This window comes from Hemiscyllium ocellatum, chromosome 43 (genome assembly GCF_020745735.1).
Source record: "Hemiscyllium ocellatum isolate sHemOce1 chromosome 43, sHemOce1.pat.X.cur, whole genome shotgun sequence".
Classification (NCBI taxonomy): Eukaryota; Metazoa; Chordata; class Chondrichthyes; order Orectolobiformes; family Hemiscylliidae; genus Hemiscyllium; species Hemiscyllium ocellatum.
Window position 1 is genome coordinate 29,037,946 of NC_083443.1, and position 17,547 is coordinate 29,055,492.

Below are 17,547 nucleotides of genomic sequence, written 5' to 3' on the forward strand. Positions count from 1 at the left end.
ATTTGCATTAACTGGTTTGTCGTCTGGTGTCTATTTATTGCAACTGGCTATGGCAACAGAATGCTTCTGCATTTCTCGACATCATGACCTTTGTACTGCAAATTTAAATCAAGGTATCAAGCACTTTGAAATCTTTCAATCAATGTTACATGGCATTATGTAAATGCCTGTCTTCATTTCTGTTTCTGTGCAGACACCTCGAAGACAGAAAAGGCTCTTTTGCCGTTATTCAGATGCAGACAGAAATCCTTTGTACATTCTGAGACCTGTGAAGCAGCAAGATGAATGGGACAAACCTCGGATTATCCGTTACATTGATATAATTTCTGACGAGGAAATTGAGCGAGTGAAGGAGTTGGCAAAGCCAAGGGTAGGATGTCACATCATTGAGATATCTTTTGTGTGTGTGCTTAACTATCTACGTGTTGCAGAGTGTCAAATACAGGTACGCAGTCCTTTATCGGAAATCCTTGGGACCAGTATTTTTCAGAATTAAGAATTTTTCGGATTTTGGAATAAATTACATTTTTGCGATGAAATTTAACAAGTTACCTAACAGTAGGCGCTCGTGTAAATAGTATGAGTGCTGAGACACAATTGACACCTGCCAGTGCTGAGTTACACCACCACATCACATCTGAGTGACATGGTTCAAGTGAGTGTGGGGTGGTTGGACCACCTGTTTGCACACCAAAATGTCGCTCCACAGTCCACGAGAAAAGTTTTGGAGCTTTTCAGATTTTGGATAAAGGATTATGTACCTGTAGAAGCTACTGTTCAATGCAACCTACCGCATGGTATTTTTCACACCTTTTTTGGAATGTCATCTTATCTTTTTGCATGCTTGCCATAAGCAGATCAAATTGAGCCTTTCCACTTCAGAAAGATAATGTTAAAGCTGTTGTGAACTAACCACGTGGGTGCACAGTCTAAGAATATCATTGGTTCAAAACATGATGCAGACCATTGACCTGCATGCCATGGACAGTGATGTTGTTCAGGAAAACCCAAAATGGGGAGCAAGCTGGTAGTTTGTGCCTTGGGGTCAACTCTGTTTAAGTATCACCCAGTATGGCTCAGCAACCCCACTCTTGAGTGCAGGATCTGTGCAAGTCGGTAATGGATTGCATGTTTCTGAACTCTGACAGTATCTGTCCACCCCTTTTTCGGTCAGCACCCTGTCCTCTGCAAAGGAAAATATACTTATCACAACATCGTACAACCTTTGTTGTATTCAAACCGTATTTGAAATTCTTCGTCCTTTGTTCTTTAATGAGCTTTTTGATTTTATGGTAATTTGATGCAGAATTAATTGGAGTTGTGTGGGGTGTGGTAGTTATATGACTGCTCTGGTAATCCATGTCTGGATTAATGACTTAAGTACATGAGTTCAAATCCAATTGTAGCAGCTGGGTATTTTAAATTCAGATAATTAAATATTGCATAAAAGGCTGGTATAAGTAATGATAACTCTGAAACCAAGTGAATTATTTGGTAAAACCCATCTGATCTGCTCATGTCCTTCAGGGAATGAAGTTTGCTGTCCGAAACTATATGTAACTCCAGCCGAAGTGGTTCTTTATTGGTCTCTGAAATTGCCTAATAAGCCACTCACTTGGCTTCAAGAAGGCATAGTCAGAGCCCACCCCCTGCCCATGAAAATTTTAAAACTGAGTTTTATTTCCTGTCAATCAATGAGAATCAGTCGTTGAATTTAGGCTGTCGTCTTCAATGTTTGAGACAAGAGACAGGGAAATTTCTTGAAAACGCAGTGCTTGCAGTTGTTTTAATTGTCAAAAGATATTGAAATATGTTAACAAAACATATTTGATCTATATTAGCATTTATTATTTTCTGACCAACTAAAAAATCAAACTTGCCCCATTAGTTAACTACCATAATAAATGACACCCTGTGAGCTATAGCAATTCGAGAAGGCAGCTCATCACCATCTTTTCAGGAGCAATTAGGCTTGGACAAAAACTCCATGAACTCAGTTAAAAATAAAATCAATTGGCACGTGCATATTTGAATTGACTGAATCATAACTCATTCCTGCTCATATCATCTGAGGAATACCAGTGCTGTAACCATTAGTGAGGCTCCAAATGGGCTTTCCAAGAACTTCAGTTTTACAAACGACAATTGTTACAGTTCACGTTCACTGTGCCCATAACCCAGAATCATAGAGCTGTACAGAATGGAAACAGACCCTTTGGTCCACTCGTCCATGCCAACCAGCTATCCTAAATTAATCTAGTCCCATTGGCCAGCATTTGGCCCAAATCCCTCTAACCACTTCCTATTATTGTACCCAATCAAATGCCTTTTAAATGCTGTAATTGTACCCACCTCCTCCACTTCCTTTGGCAGCTCATTCCATACACGCACCACCCTCTGTGTGTAAAAAGTTGCCCCTTGGGTCCCATTTAAATCTTTTCCCCCCCTCACCTTAAATCTATGCCTTCTAGTTTTGAACTCCCTTACGCTTAGAAAAAGACCTTGGCTATTTATCCTATCCATGCCCCTCATGATTTTATAAACCTGTATAAAGTCACTCCTCAGTCTCAAGCTCCAGGGAAAAATAACCCCATAGCTCAAATCCTTCAATCCCAGAATATCCTTGTAAATCTTTTCTAAACTACTTCAAGTTTAACAGCATCTTTTCCATAGCAGGGAGATAAGAATTGAATGCAATCTTCCAAATATGGCCAAACTAATGACCTGTTTAGCCGCAACATGACATCTTCAATGCGCTGACCAGTGAAGGCAGGTGTACCAAAATGCTGCCTTCGCTATCCTGTCTACCTGCAACTCCACTTTCAAGGAACTATGTACTTCCACCCCAAGATCTCTCTGTTCGGCAATACTCTCCAGGGCCCTTACATTAAGTGAATTCGTCTTGCCCTGATTTGACTTCCCAAAATGCAACACCTCGCATTCATCTAAATTAAACTCCATCTGCCACTCCCTGGCCCATCAGGCCATCTGACCAAGGTCTCGTTGTACTCCAAGATTCTGAAGGAATGACCTAAGGATGATCCTTCCAGTGTAATGGGTGTTCTTTATCACTGGAAGAATTCTGATTGGTCCCGCTCTGCGTCCAGTCAAGTTGGTAATAATCTTTGTTTTTTCTGATTGGTTGGCTTCACAGCTGAGACGAGCCACCATTTCTAACCCAATAACTGGAGTGTTGGAGACAGCTCATTACAGAATAAGTAAAAGGTAAGTGAGAGCTGTGCTGGCTCCTCTTCACAGAGAAGCTGCTGCATCTTGTTCAAACTGTGCATGTTTGGAAACTGGCATCCACCGACGTGAAGTTGGGGAAAGAGTGACCGCCAAGAAGAGAACTGACTTGTCAACATGTCGATGAAATGCAAAACATGCAGTTAGAACCAATGGTTCTAATCTATGCAGGCAGCTTAAACAGATGCAACAATTCATTTTCCACCATCCTCCATCTTCACCATGTGCTCAAAGGAATCCAGACTTTAAAAATGAAAGGACATTAAATTGGAACTTCTCCCCAAATATAATCCTTGCTCCTTCATCTTGCCTATATCCTGACCAATCAGAAGCCTCCAGAATTCCACTAAGGAGTGGTGATCTGGCTGTTCCAGGATTAAATTTGTCCTTTCTCTCCCTGTAGCTGAAGCGTGCCACAGTGCATGACCCTGTGACTGGCCAGTTGACTGTTGCAACTTACAGAGTTTCAAAAAGGTAAGGGGGAATTATGAGGTACTCTTTAGACCTGGGATAGGCTTCCCATCACACACATTGACAGTGTGAGCACCTTTGAACCCTCTTTGGTTTATGGTGAGGATTTCTTGTCCAGCTACTCAAAGTCCTTACAATTTGTTAACTGTATCCATGTCAAGAATAATGGTGTCTGAAACCAAATAAGAGTATTAGGGTAGCGTGCAAGAAACTGATTATTTGTTTGATGTGGTTTCAAAAAGCTAAATACAAGCCACATATAGTAATAGGATCCTGAACTTTGTGGACAGAAAGGACATGTACATGTGTGTATGGCTGTTTCAGTTCAACAAAAAAAGTGACAGCCATTCCACTAGTTCAGTTCTCATGGCAAACTCTGACAAATCAATCTGTCTGAGAGCAGATTTAAACAAAGCCTGGTTGTTATCAGTATTAATGAATGGAGTTCTTCTACCAATCATTTGCTAACTAATGAGCATGCTCCCTCCAGTATAAATGTTGATTTTTCTCCCTTAAATTTGTATTCTTGAGAAATGTCCTGATGGGTGCAAGTCAAAAATCTTTGACAAAATGTGTCCTTATTTTAGCAATTGGAAAACAGAAACCACTGCTAAATATATATTTAAATGAAATTTCTTTAGACGAAGATGCCTGGGTTTTTTTCCTTAGAGGGAGCAGAATATAAGAAATAGTAGCAGGAGGATACTGTACAGTTCTTCAAGTTCCCATTCAGTAAGATCATGGCAAAACTTTTGTATGGATTCACATCCATCTCTATAACCCCTTGATTCCCTTAGCGCCTAAAACTTTTTATTGATGTGTCCCAATTAAACTCAGTGACTGAACATACACAGCCACACTAGAGAGTTTCAGAAGATTCATAGTACTTTGAAGCAGTTTATTTTCTTTGGGCAAAGATTTAGGCCAATGACCCATTGATCTCTACAAGGCGAAAGCGAGGACTGCAGATGCTGGAGAGTAGAGTCAACAGCTGCCAATGTTGCCTGACCTGCTGTGCTTTTCCAGCGCCACTCTAACTCATTGTTCTCTACAGTCCGCCCAGGGGAATAAGCATCCATGCTGCTATTCCCTCATAGTTTTGTATATTTTCATGAATGCTTATTCTTTTAAATGCCAGAGAATGAGTGCGCATTCAACTTTATTTTTCCTCATATGACAGCCTTCTCATCCCAGGTATAGATTACAAAAGGAAAGTAATATTTAAATTTAGCTGAAACTTGTTTGGATCACATGACTTCGAGTCTTTATCTACCAAAAGCATGTTAAAGAACTAATGTCAGTGCAGGGACGTTTACACATATTTTGCCAATATTGAGAGGATCAAACTAATCAGAAGAGACTGAAGGCTGGGATCTCTTTTCTCTTGGAAAGATAAGCTCTGCAAGTCTCTTTTTAATCTTTTCAGAAGCACGTGATGACTTTTTGAGAATTCAGAACAGAGATTCTAAAAGTGGTCAGATTTCTTTCTAATATAAAAATAGAAAGTAATGGAGAAACTCAACAGATCTGGCAGCATCTGCAGAGCTAGAAGCAGACTTAACATTTCAAGTCATATAACTCTTCCTCAGAACAGATTTCAGTCGGGGATCGGGTAGGCCACATTCCACAAGCGCTGCATCTCCAACTCTCTCTGTTTCCGTTCAGTAATGTTTTTTGTTGTGACAGTATCGTTTTCTATTGGTTGTTTGACTGACCGTCTTTCAGAGGTGAGTACAGTGGATCCCTCGCAGTGTGTCAGTCTTTGCAGGAAGTTGCCACACACACAAGCTAGTTTAAAACTACTGTTTAAGGTGCGAGGTTTACCACACGTACTCAAAGTGAGAAAGAAATAGAGACCGTGCATCATCCCACAACAAATTCTGCCTAGGCAAGAGGGCTGAGGAAATCTAACCAGTCTTTGACTTCACCAGCTGAAATTAGCTGCCTCCTGTTGCAGCTAATCATAAACTAGATCTGCCTTGGCAGCAGTTCAGTGGAAATTGTGATGTATCAGAATTAAATGGCCCATTTCCTTTCTCTCAAAGTTTGCATCAGGTTTCTGCGCAGCACAATACTACAAAATCTGGGTCAGGCATGTTAAACTATAGCTTGTCACTTATAGTTCAAAAATGTGGAAAATCTCCATGAGTTCATTTTTATTACAAGCCAGAGGGAATGGCATCAGCTGTAATTAAAGGGTGCGGAGTCTGCTCAGGAAGGGTCAGGTCTAAAAATAACATTTATAACCAGAAAAACAAAATAACTTTATCAAGGTTTACATTTAACATAGGGCCATGTTGCTATCAACTATGTCAGCAATTTTGTTTGGCATTCTGTCTCTTCCTGGTCTGGGCTAGGAGTTCTGTCCATAGCCACAGCGGTTCCATCTTCTGCAATATCAATCAATCACTTCACACAATGTTTCCTCTTCGTCTCTTTTCAAGCCTAGATCCTTCTTCAAATATATCAGCTGCATCTGCTGAAGAAAGAACAAGTTTGCCTTTTGGTGGCACCTTTTGTAACATTGGATGTGAAGTACTTTGATGCACCACAATGTGTTACTTTTGATGTATATCCATTGCTGTAACATTGACAATGCAGCAAATAAGAAATGATGGGCACTAAACTGAAGCTCTGTTTCTTGTGTCTTAAATTGCACTAAGCCACATTCATCCATAGTAACCCAGAACAAGAATAGGCCACTTTGCTTCTCTGACCTGTTCACCATTCAGTGAGATGGTGGATGATCTGTGGCATAAATCCATAAGCTACCTTTACACCATATCCATTAATGCATTTGGGTTAATAGAATTCTATCAAACCCTCCACTCTGCGCTCAGATAGCTGCCTTGTGAACTTGCCTTTCAGCACCTGGATTTAAAAATTCTTGTCCTTGGTCTAGATCTCTGTGTGATTCCTACCTCCCTATCCCCGAAATCTCTATTTTAATGCTGGCTTCTCAGACATGCCCACTTGTAATCACACTATGGACTGCCTGGGTTCAAAATTTTTTAATTAACTTCCTTTATCGCTCTTCTTTGAACTCTCTTTCCTTTTGTAATGATTTGGAGATGCCGGTGTTGGAATGGGGTGTACAAAGTTTAAAAAAAAATCACAACATCAGGTTATAGTCCAACAGGTTTAATTGGAAGCACTAGCTTTCGGAGCGCCACTCCTTCATTGGGTGTGTACAAATCCTTTTGTAAGGATTTGTTTATCATCTATCTCTCTAACAAACTTTGTTGCCTGACTTCAAATTGGCTTCTTTGCCTCTGAGTTTAGTTTTGTTTGATAACGCTCCTGTTAACGTACTATACTAAAGGTGCTATGTAAATGCAAGTTATGAGTGAACATTAGAAGTGTTGTTTGGCTGAGTGTTAATGGTAAACAAACCCGAATATCTGATTTGTGTTAAACAGCTTTTTGTCCCCTACAACTTTGCTTTTTATTACTTTTGAGAGAAGTTAATGATACCATTGTTAAAACTGTCAAGTGATAAAGCGCTCTCAAAAATTAGCATTAAGGAACAGATTAAAAGCTTCTGGTTAGTTTAAAGAAATGCACTTATAATACAGCCAGATGTTGTTTTATGCACATGTTGTCAAATATGTCTCTTCCACGCGCACAACTATTTTGAACGGGACGTACTGTCAAAAGGTAGGACTGGGCAGGATCGTCTGCCTGTTGAATGTCCAGGCAAAGTTTAGTCCATGTAAATTAGCATCATCTTAAAGGAACTTGATAAAACTCTTTCCCCCATAGTATTTTCCAAGGTTGTGATTATCTATTCAAGTTAAATTTTGAAATTAAAACTTTGTTCAAATGATGAGAGGAAGGGAAGATTAGATTAACCTGGCCACCACCACTACAGAGAGGAGGAAAAGCACATGGGGATGGTCCTCAAGATCATTGATTTATCCTTTACATGTAAAGGATACATGTCAGAAAATACAGTGCCCAAATACTTCCAATCAAAAGCACATAATTCCACCTGATTAAAAAAACAAAATGGTCAGTAGGGAAAAATTTAAAAGGGACCTAAGGGGCAACTTTTTTTAAGCAGAGGGTGTGTGTAGCTGCCAGAGGAAATGGTGGAGGCTGGTACAATTACAACACTTAAAAGGCATCTGGATGGGTATATGAATAGGAAGGGTTTAGAGCGATATGCGCCAAGTGATGGCAAATGGGACCAGATTAATTTGGAATATCTGATTGGCCTGGACGAGTTGGACTAAAGGATCTTTCTCCGTGCTGGACACCTCTGTGATTCTAAGAAGAGCATCTCAATTCAGCATTCTGAGGAGGATTGTAAATTGCTCATTTTGCAGTCTCAGTTTGAGGTTACCAAACTCCCTTTGATTAGGTTACTGCCTTGTGATTAAATTCAGCTATCGATCATCCAGGGAATTGTTGTGATGCAGCGGGTAATGTTCCTGCCTTTGAACCTGAAGCTCTGGGGGCCTGATAGCCAAGGAACAGATATTAACCTCGTCAAACAGGCTGAATCTTTCAAATTCCTGCAAATCCTTCCAGTACATGTCACTGCCGCATGGCAACAATGGGGGGAGATCCCTGGTCAGTGATATGTTGCGATCTCACATCATGTGATGAAATGAGATTTGAGGAGCCTCTACCATCGTTATTCAGAACTCCAAACTCGGACAGGCATGTTGTTATATCTAAGACGGAGGTGTGAAGGAATTTCTTCTCTTAGAGGGGAGTGAATCTGTGTAATTCTTTAATGTAAAAGGCTGGTGAGGCTTGTGTCATTAAGTATAATCAAACCTAAGATTTTTAATCAGAAAGGGTATCAAGGATTATAAGGAAAATGTCAGGAGAGTGGAGTTGAGGATGATCAGATTAGCTATGATCTCATTGAATTGCAGAGCAGATTTGATGGGCTGAATGGTCTGTTTCTGTTCCTGTGTCTTATGGTCTTTTCAGTTCTACCTCCTTACAATGCCGGCCACTAACTGGCTATAACAGCAAAGAGCTGCTGCAGCTCAATCCTGCCTTTTTTTTTAAATGAGTTAGCAATTTAACAGATGATTGGAGCCTTTTGATTTTTGTTTGCTGCTAGTTTAAATACAAATTGCTTGATGTGTCGCAGCGTATACCTCCACTTATGTGCTTGCGTGCGGTTGAATCTGTTTGTGGATGAGTTATGATCTGTTCACTCCCTGCCCAAGGATTATTTGACTGTAGTTTAAGGATGGTAAACAGCTTAACACTATGAAAGGAGTTGGTGTGTACGAGTCGTGGCCTGTTCTCAGCTCTGTCAGAGACAGGGATTGATTTAGTTTGCAATACAGCATTCCATTGTTTAATTAGTACAGACAAATTTCAACAGAAGTCCATTGGACATTTTTGTAGTCTGCTACATACAAGTAGCTCAGGCTTAGTGCTGGTATAATATTTCAAACAGCTGTTAACTGTGGCTGGAGTTGAAATGCACAACCCTCCTTCCTAAAAGGCTATCCTAAAACAGGTAAGAGAAGTCTAAAAATAACTGTGTATTATCCAGTGTACCTCTGCATTCTAAATTGAAAAATACCAGATTCTATGTCATTTCTTTACTGTTTTTGAATAAAGAAGTATCCATTTTTATTCTTCATTTGGAGTCCTTAAAGCCCTGTGCATCTCGTGGAGTAAATCCTACACAAGTTCTGGAGTAAACAGCAGAGGCAACCTGCATCACCCTCTTTCTGTGTCTGAATCTCTCTTTCCCTTTCTCTGTCTGTCTGTCTCTCTCTTTCTCTTCGTCTCTATATATCCCTCCATGTAGCATCCTCATTGTTCAAGGAATGCTAATTATTGCTTAAGTCATCATTCAGCATGGAGCACGGTGAGGCAGATGGACCCAATAACTACCTCAACTGCTCCAGTAATTGAATCAATGCTATTGATTTTATTGTGCGCTGTGCCAGACAATAATCCCTAGACTACAGTCTTGGGCTGGCCAGGCGGACAGACCTGACTAACATGAACCAGTGACAGAGTCACAGATTTTAGTTTCTGCTTTCTTGCAAATATAAACTAAAACAATCAGTCCCTCAGTTCTCTGGGTATTTGAATGGACAGTGATTTCCCTAAACCTTCATTCTGCTTCATCTGTTTCTTTCAGGATTTGAATTCATATGTTCAAAGGTAGCTTTACCTGTGGACATCTATTGTAAGAACATGCTATATGCATATTTTTCTTTCTCCCTTCCCTCTGACTCTCCTTTTCATTTTGCTTGTTTCTTTTATCTTCCTCGCACACCACACAACTTTAAACTCATTTTTGCACCCCAGCTACCTTTGCCTTACAATATCAGGGCTACATAAGATGCTTGAAATCATGCAATACATCAGTTTACAAGGAGATCCTAGTATCGTCAATTAATTTTTTTTCTATTCATTTGTGGGCTGTGGGTTGTGTCGCTGGTTGGCCAATGTTTATTACCCATCCTTAGTTGCCTTTTGAGAAGGCAATGGTGGATTCCTTCCTGAACCACTACAGTCCACCTGCTGTTGGTTGGCCCATAATGCCATTAAGGAGGAAATTCCAGGATTTTGACCCAGCAACAGTGAACGAATGGCCATATATTTCCAAGTTGGGTTGGTGAGTGGCTTGGAGAGGAACTTGAAGGTGATGGTATTCCCGTGTTTCTGCAGCCCTTGTCCTTCAAGATGGAAACAGTCATGAGTTTGGAAAATGCTGCCTGAGGATCTTTATTGAATTCCTGCAGTGCATTGTCAGTGGCAGGGGAAGTGAATGCTTTTGGATTTTAGTGCCAGTCAAACAAGCTGCTTTGTCCTGAATAGTGTCAAGCTCTTTGTTGTTTGAGCTGCACTCATTCGGGCAAGTGGGGAGTATTCCATCAGGCCCCAGACCTACACCTTGTAGATGGGGGACAGGCTTTGGAGTGTATTATGGATCAGGCCAGACCCCTCAAAACATTTCAAGAAGGTAGCCCAGACCCTAACTTTGCTGGTTGTTTTAAGCAGGTCTAAAGTTTATATTCCAGGAGAGGTGCTGCTGGTAAAACCACTTAGTTTTAAACAAACAATTTATTTACAAGATAAATGAATGAAATACAAGCAAACGAGAACAGAATACTGAATAACTTAACCTATCCGAAAACCCAACAGATCATCCCAACTTAATTATGCTGTTCTAAATACTTGCAGCCATCCCCATGAACACCCCTTGGCACAAAAGGTAAAATCAAACGCAGTGTCTTTCAGATGAGAAGTCAGAGAGAGTGAGTACCTGGACCTGCTTCTTCGGGTCCAACAGAGTTTTTAACGCTAATGCTGAAAACCAAACCCAACCTGATGAAGGGCTGTGGCCCGAAATGTCAATTTTTCTGTTCCTCGGATGCTGCCTGACCTGCTGTCCTTTTCCAGCAACGCACTCGCAACTCTGATCTCCAGCATTGGCAGACCTTACTATCTCCTGAGCTGAGAGAACTGGCCACTCCCTTTTCATTGTACAAATGTTTTTTTTAAAACTTGAAAGCCATCTGTCTGAAGCAGTGTCTATTAGGTATAAACAAATTGGCCCTGAAATCCTTCAACCCCAGACTTTTTGGAGTTTGTGTCTTTTACAACCTCTCTGGTTTAAAAAAAAAGCCAAGGACAGCATAACCTTGTTAAAGGAGCAGCAGCATCACAGGAGTCAGGGGGTGAGTTACTTGTCGCAGTATTTCTAGTCTCTGACCTGCTCTTGTATAGCCTCTGCATTTATGTGGTGAATCCACTTGAGTTTGTGGTCACTGATAATCCCCAGGATATTGATAGTGGGGGATTCATTGATGGTAACACCATTGAATGCCAAAGGATGGTGGTTATAATGTCTTGTAGTGTGGATGGTCATAGACTGGCATTTGTGTGGCACAAATGTTACTTACCACTTGTCAGCCCAAGGGGTTGCCTCACCATGCCAGGGACCTGGGTTTGATTCCAGCCTCAGGCAACACTGTGTGGAGTTTGCACATTCTAATAGTGCAATTGCATGGCTATCTTTTATTAGATTATTTTAGTAAATCTTTATTTCATTGTGTCTGCGTGGGTTTCTTCCAGGTGTTCCGGTCTCCTCCCATAATCCAAAGATGTGCAGGTTAGGTGAATTGGCCATGCGATATTGCCCATAATGTTTAGGGATGTGTAGGTTAGGAGCATTAGTCAGGGGTAAATATAGGATAGTAAGGTAGGAGAATGGGTCTCGGTGGGTTACTCTTCAGATGGTTGGTATGGGCTTGTTGGGCAGAAGGGCCTGTTTCCACACTCTAAGGATTCTATGATTCCAAGCCTGGATCTTGTCCAGATTTTGTTGTATTTGAACATGGACTGCTTCAGTGTCTGAGGAGTCATGATTGGTGCTGAACATTGTGCAATCATCGATGAACATCCTCACTTCTTACCTTATGTTGTAGGGAAGGTCATTGATGAAGCACCTGAAAATGGTTGGGCTTAGTACACTAACCTGAGGAACTACTGCAGAGATCTCCTGGGACTGAGATGACTGACCCCCAGCAACCACAACCATTTTCCTATGTTCCATCTGTCAATAAGGCATTAGATCTTTGCAAAGTGAGTGAAAAATAAAATTAGATTGAAGTTGACATATAGTCTAGTTTCTGCAGCCTGGGCTATCAGACTGATTCGCCTCAGGAACACAACATGGACACACTGGTACAGTTCTTATAATGGAGTCATTTAGATGCTTCGTGAATTACTACTTTTAATTAAAAGTAGCGAATTCATTTTATGTAAACATAATTAGTTTCGGGAAATTAATAGTGCAATTGCATGCCTATCTTTTACTAGATTATTTTAGTAAATCTTTATTTCATTTGTGCTATTCCAGGCCACATGTATGAAATAAAGTTTCAAAAATATATTTGAAGAAATCTTGCATTGAAATTTTTTCTTGCTAGTATTTTTAGTGGAAAGAATTCCTGTTTCCTGCTGCTTCTAGCAAGTCCCTCACATCAAGTTCCAAGGTCAGGTCAGAATGGGAGTTAAATAGATAGTTATTTATGTTGGCAAATGCCATAGAGTACAGAATTCAAACATTTTTGATGGTTGTCCATGAATGTTTTATCTTTTAGTGGTTCCTAGTATTTGGATATGCTTAAACAGACTCGTACCTCTGAACTTTCTCTTGCAAATTTCTTTTTAAGAGCTAAAATCAAAGAAGCGCAGATGTTGGAAGTCTGAAACAAGCAAAAACACAGGAGGTCTGGAATCATCTGTGGATAGAAAACAGAGTTTTGAGTAGAGTGCTGATCACTACACTGCTACTAGGCTTTGGAGAGGGTACAGAAATGGGTTTACCAGGATGTCAGCAATGCCCACATCCCACAAATTAATAAATTTTTTTAAACGATGATGGTTGGGAGAAGGGGGTTTGCTGGTGCACACTACTCGAAAAACCGATGGGGAACTGGAGAACCATCATTAGTTTTTGGAAAGGCCACATTGCAATGGAGTGCCTTTCAGACATTGGTCTTTGCGTGACTGAAGTCCCTGGTGTCAGTCCTGCATGCCTAGAGCTGCTGCTCATTCAGAGGCCCAGCAGTTCCCCATACTGCCAGTGGGAGCAGAGGCTGCTGGGTTCAATGTAACCAAAAGGTCAAAGATCAGTAAGGAAGCCCAAACCATAGATGAAAGCAGGATGGTAGTCACAGAAGAGGAGCTATCAGAGGGGTCAGTGATAAGGCCATGGGATTTAGTGGCGAGGGAAGGAGTTGGTATTCAGCAACACCCGTTTCCCAAAGCTGGATCCCTCAATCTGACTCCACAGGCCTCAGCCTTACTCCTAGCTGGTTACGAGCAAGCCCAGTGGTCCTTACTGGAGTATGAGAAAGCCATGGAAAGACCTGTTTAATCTCAATAAGGCAAGGAGAGAATGGGATAATGGGTGTCAATGAATCTAATTAACATCTAATGTGGCAACTGAGAACCACAGGTCAGCCCCTTCTGCACTCTAACTTAACTGGGGGAGGTTTCACTCCCTCTGAGATCTCCAGTGGGACCACTTTTTGCAACAGCTTCTGTCATGACAGGATTGAAACCGATCCACAATGTCTAAAGGATTTAGTCATTATGCAGATAAAGGTTGTACACTTTATTCATTGAGACATTACTTTCTGTTGGTATCTGAAGGAGCAACCTTGTGTCTTCCTCATCTTTGTGTTGTCTCACTGAAACAGTACGACATTTAAAGTGTACACTTAGTTGTTGTGTTGCTATAGTCTCACCAGACCATCGGGGTTGCTCTCTCATTGGAGAGAAGCAACTGGTGGTGATTTAGCCTGAGGGCCACTAGACCTCAGATGAGGGAAGAGGTTGAGAAGGAGAGTCCTTCATGGTAACCTCAAACCAGTGATGGGAATTGGACCTACGCTGTTGGCATCACACTGCCTTAAACTAACCATCCAAGCCAAATTGATTCCCAGAGTTAGTTGTAATATGGGAATTGCAGTAACCAATTTGCTCACAACAGGGTCTATCAAACAGCAATGAAATGAATGAACAAATAATCAACATTTTTTGTATGTTGGTCGATGAGTAAATATTGTCAATGTGAAAATTTCCTTGTTCTGTAAGATTTCATATCGAGAGAACATTGATTTGATATTTCATTCAAAAGATAGCCTCATCAATATCTCTCTCATCCTCTTTGCTGCTCTCAGTTATTATTCAAATCTTTGTTGTCGACCCAAGACCACAAATTTATGACTTGGGCAGGAATGCTGTTTATAAACCAAGGTTAACGCCTAGCTATAACCCTGTAATTGAACTACTTAAAGGAAGTCTATTGTTCAGAGGTAGAGTGTAACTTAATGACATTCGGATTGTAGTTTTTGTTGAGTGTCTCTCACAGAATTTTCACTTTCAGAGCGTGATTGAGCACTTGTTTTGAGAAGGTTTCATTATTATTGTACACGGCCAGAAAATTAATTGCTTGAAATTCGATCTATTCTGGAAAATTGGCCAAGAACAGAGATGCAGCAACTTAACTGTAAAGAGCTGTTCATGCTTCATGGATAAGAAATTGTAATATTTTGTACGATTCCTTAAGTGGGTGCCGTGACGCTCTTGAGAGCTAATCATTGTAAGAGCTTAAATCTGTGTTTGACCCTGGCTAGCGTGGCAGCGTTAATCAGATTATTCCCTGAATCTTATATGAGATAGCTGGCAAGCTAAGAATGAAACTTTGTCATTACTCTGAAAGATATATACTTGAAACTGACTTTTTTTGTTTTGCTTGGGAATCCATGTCCTTGATGGCCACATGGAATAATTTGTCTGTCTCGAGTAAGAAGCATTTGGCAGTCCCTCCCACCCACCCATGTGTCGTTTCTGTCAACAGTCCCCGCCCTCTAGGTGGGGGACAAAGAGAAACGAGTTATTGAATCTACATTTGCTAGTATTATTCATATAAGTACTGTTGTTTGATTCCTTTTGTTCTGTTACACATTTAGAACAGTTCTATATTAGCCCAAGAAGTACCAACATTCATGAGTATATGACTTCAAGCTGTTATCTTGAACAGGGTAATAGAATGCAGGTGGTAAGCATGTTGTCATAGTTGTATGAAGGGCTGTCTGCTGAATCTTCATAATGCACTAGCTTTAACAAACCATATTCTTTCTTCTGTTCAGTGCATGGTTGTCAGGATATGAAGACCCCGTGATTAATCGGATTAACCAGAGGATACAAGACCTGACAGGGCTTGATGTTTCCACAGCCGAGGAGCTGCAGGTAGGTGTGTGCAAAAAGGTTTTAGGGTAAATTGAGTTCTATTCTAATGAGTAGAGAGAAGCCAAAGAAAAAAAACCACAGCAACAAAAGCCCAAAAATGCTGGAAAAGCTTGGCAGGTCTGGTAGCATCTTCAGAGAGAAGCCAATGTTAACGTTTTGGTTCAGTTCGGAGGAAAGGTCACTCAACCCAAAATGCTAACCCAGATTTCTCTCCACAGATGTTGCCAGACATGATGAGCTTTTCCAGCACTTTCTGTTTTTTGTTTCAGATGAATAGAGAGATAGTTGTTTATCCCATTTGCAACGGCGATTACTGCCATATGATTCTAAAGACAATGAGATATAGTATTAGAATGTAAAGGTTTCGATAATAGGGCTGCATCTGGTTTGAAAAAAATGTGGCAGAGCCTTTGGAAACAATCAGTGAAATTAAAACGAGGATTGGAACATGTCAAACTTCGGTAGCTAAGGCAAAGCAATATAGTATAGAGGCTAGGAAACTAAAATCGAAGGAACATGGCTCAAGTTCTCCATAGAGGCTACCACATCTGACAAATGAGAAAGAGTTTCAGGCAGATGCCCCTTCATCAGACCTGCACCAATACAAGGTCCTTAGTTGGAAACATTAACTCTGTTTGCAACTCTCTCCCTCGACCCCCTCTGTCACTGCCTGGCATATTTCCACTGCGCCTCTCGTATATACTTCAGTAGCCAACATCTTGGCCAGTGTTATGAACTTCACTTGCTATGGAGTTCAAATAGTGTTTTTGCCCTTCTCACGCACAGCAGTTTTCGGTAACATTTTCACACCATTTTTAATTTTGAAAAGTCAAGATGAACTATAGAATCTACAATTCCAGGTATGATCATTTCCTTCTGAACTGCAGTAGACAGGATGCTATGTGGTAAGTTAGGATTCTGATATGTTCTTTCAGGCTATGTGGTGCAGTCCAAATGTTCAGTTCTGTACGGTTGGGTTTTCTGGCTAAAGCAATATGTATTTCCCTTCTGCTTGTGATAGATCTTTAATCAGTAAGAGAATAAAGAGTTATGAGGAAAAGGTTTTTTAAAAAAAGTGGAATTGAAGATTATCAGACCAGCTATGATCTCAGTGTAAGGTGAAACAAACCCAATGAGCCAAATGCTGAAAATGTGTTGCTGGAAATGCGCAGTAGGTCAGGCAGCATCCAAGGAACAAGAGATTCCTGAAGAAGGGCTTATGCCCGAAATGTCGATTCTCCTGTTCCTTGGATGCTGCCTGACCTACTGCGCATTTCCAGCAACACATTTTCAGCTCTGATCTCCAGCATCTGCAGTCCTCACTTTCTCCCCAATGAGCCAAATGGCCTGCTTCTGCGACTTCTGACCTTTTGGGCTCCTCTACTACCTCCAGCTTTACTCCAATGGGTTTTGTATTATCTGTAGATGAGTTTTTCACCTCAATTTTATTCAGTACTTTGCTAACTACTGAAGCTACACTGTTGGCTGAAACTGAATGCAAAAGTTTGTGATGCAGGCTCCTGAAGTTAAACCTAAAACTTCTGCAGCGTTTTTTTTTACAATGGTACAGCCGTTCAAGGAGATACATGACTTTCAATGTCAGTTGGGAAAATTGATTGATTCAGCAACCATTATAATTGTGTTTTTTTTTTAAAAGGAAATGCCAAACAGTATGATTCAGGAGGAAGATGGGAATTAAGAGGAATACATTTGTTCAGACCTAATTTTATTCTGCTGTATGTTGCATAAAATTGCAAGATATTTGATTTTATATAAACTGTGAATGTCATTTTGTTAGCTGAATCAATTTGTGAAGAACATACACTTCAGACAGCAGAAAGCTTTCAAAGAAATGCATGATTGAACTTTTCATTTTAAGGAAAGTTCTCCTTAACTGAGCCTTAAACTCCATGTAATCCAGATAGAAAGTCATTTATCTTTTAGATAAGCGTAAAATGATTTTGAGGATAAAGTGAGGACTGCAGATGCTGGAGATCAGAGTCAAAATGTGTGATGCTGGAAAAGCACAGCTGATGAAAAGCTTCTGCTTGAAATATTGACTGTCCTGCCTCT

The 17,547-nt window shown here is 40.6% G+C and overlaps 1 protein-coding gene across 4 annotated transcripts in view; it reads left to right on the forward strand.

Annotated features, from left to right (window-relative positions):
- The window catches only part of LOC132835116 (prolyl 4-hydroxylase subunit alpha-1-like), an 81,511-nt gene that overhangs the window by 44,572 nt on the left and 19,392 nt on the right, over window positions 1-17,547 (forward strand). For 3 of the 4 annotated variants that reach the window (XM_060854443.1, XM_060854446.1, XM_060854445.1), the window contains 3 exons: window positions 194-370; window positions 3,155-3,225; window positions 15,375-15,474. In XM_060854443.1, coding sequence (XP_060710426.1) covers window positions 194-370; window positions 3,155-3,225; window positions 15,375-15,474 — 348 coding nt within the window. Of the gene's footprint in view, window positions 1-193; window positions 371-3,154; window positions 3,226-3,649; window positions 3,721-15,374; window positions 15,475-17,547 lie in introns of all 4 variants that reach the window. The other variant, XM_060854444.1, reaches the window with a different exon arrangement.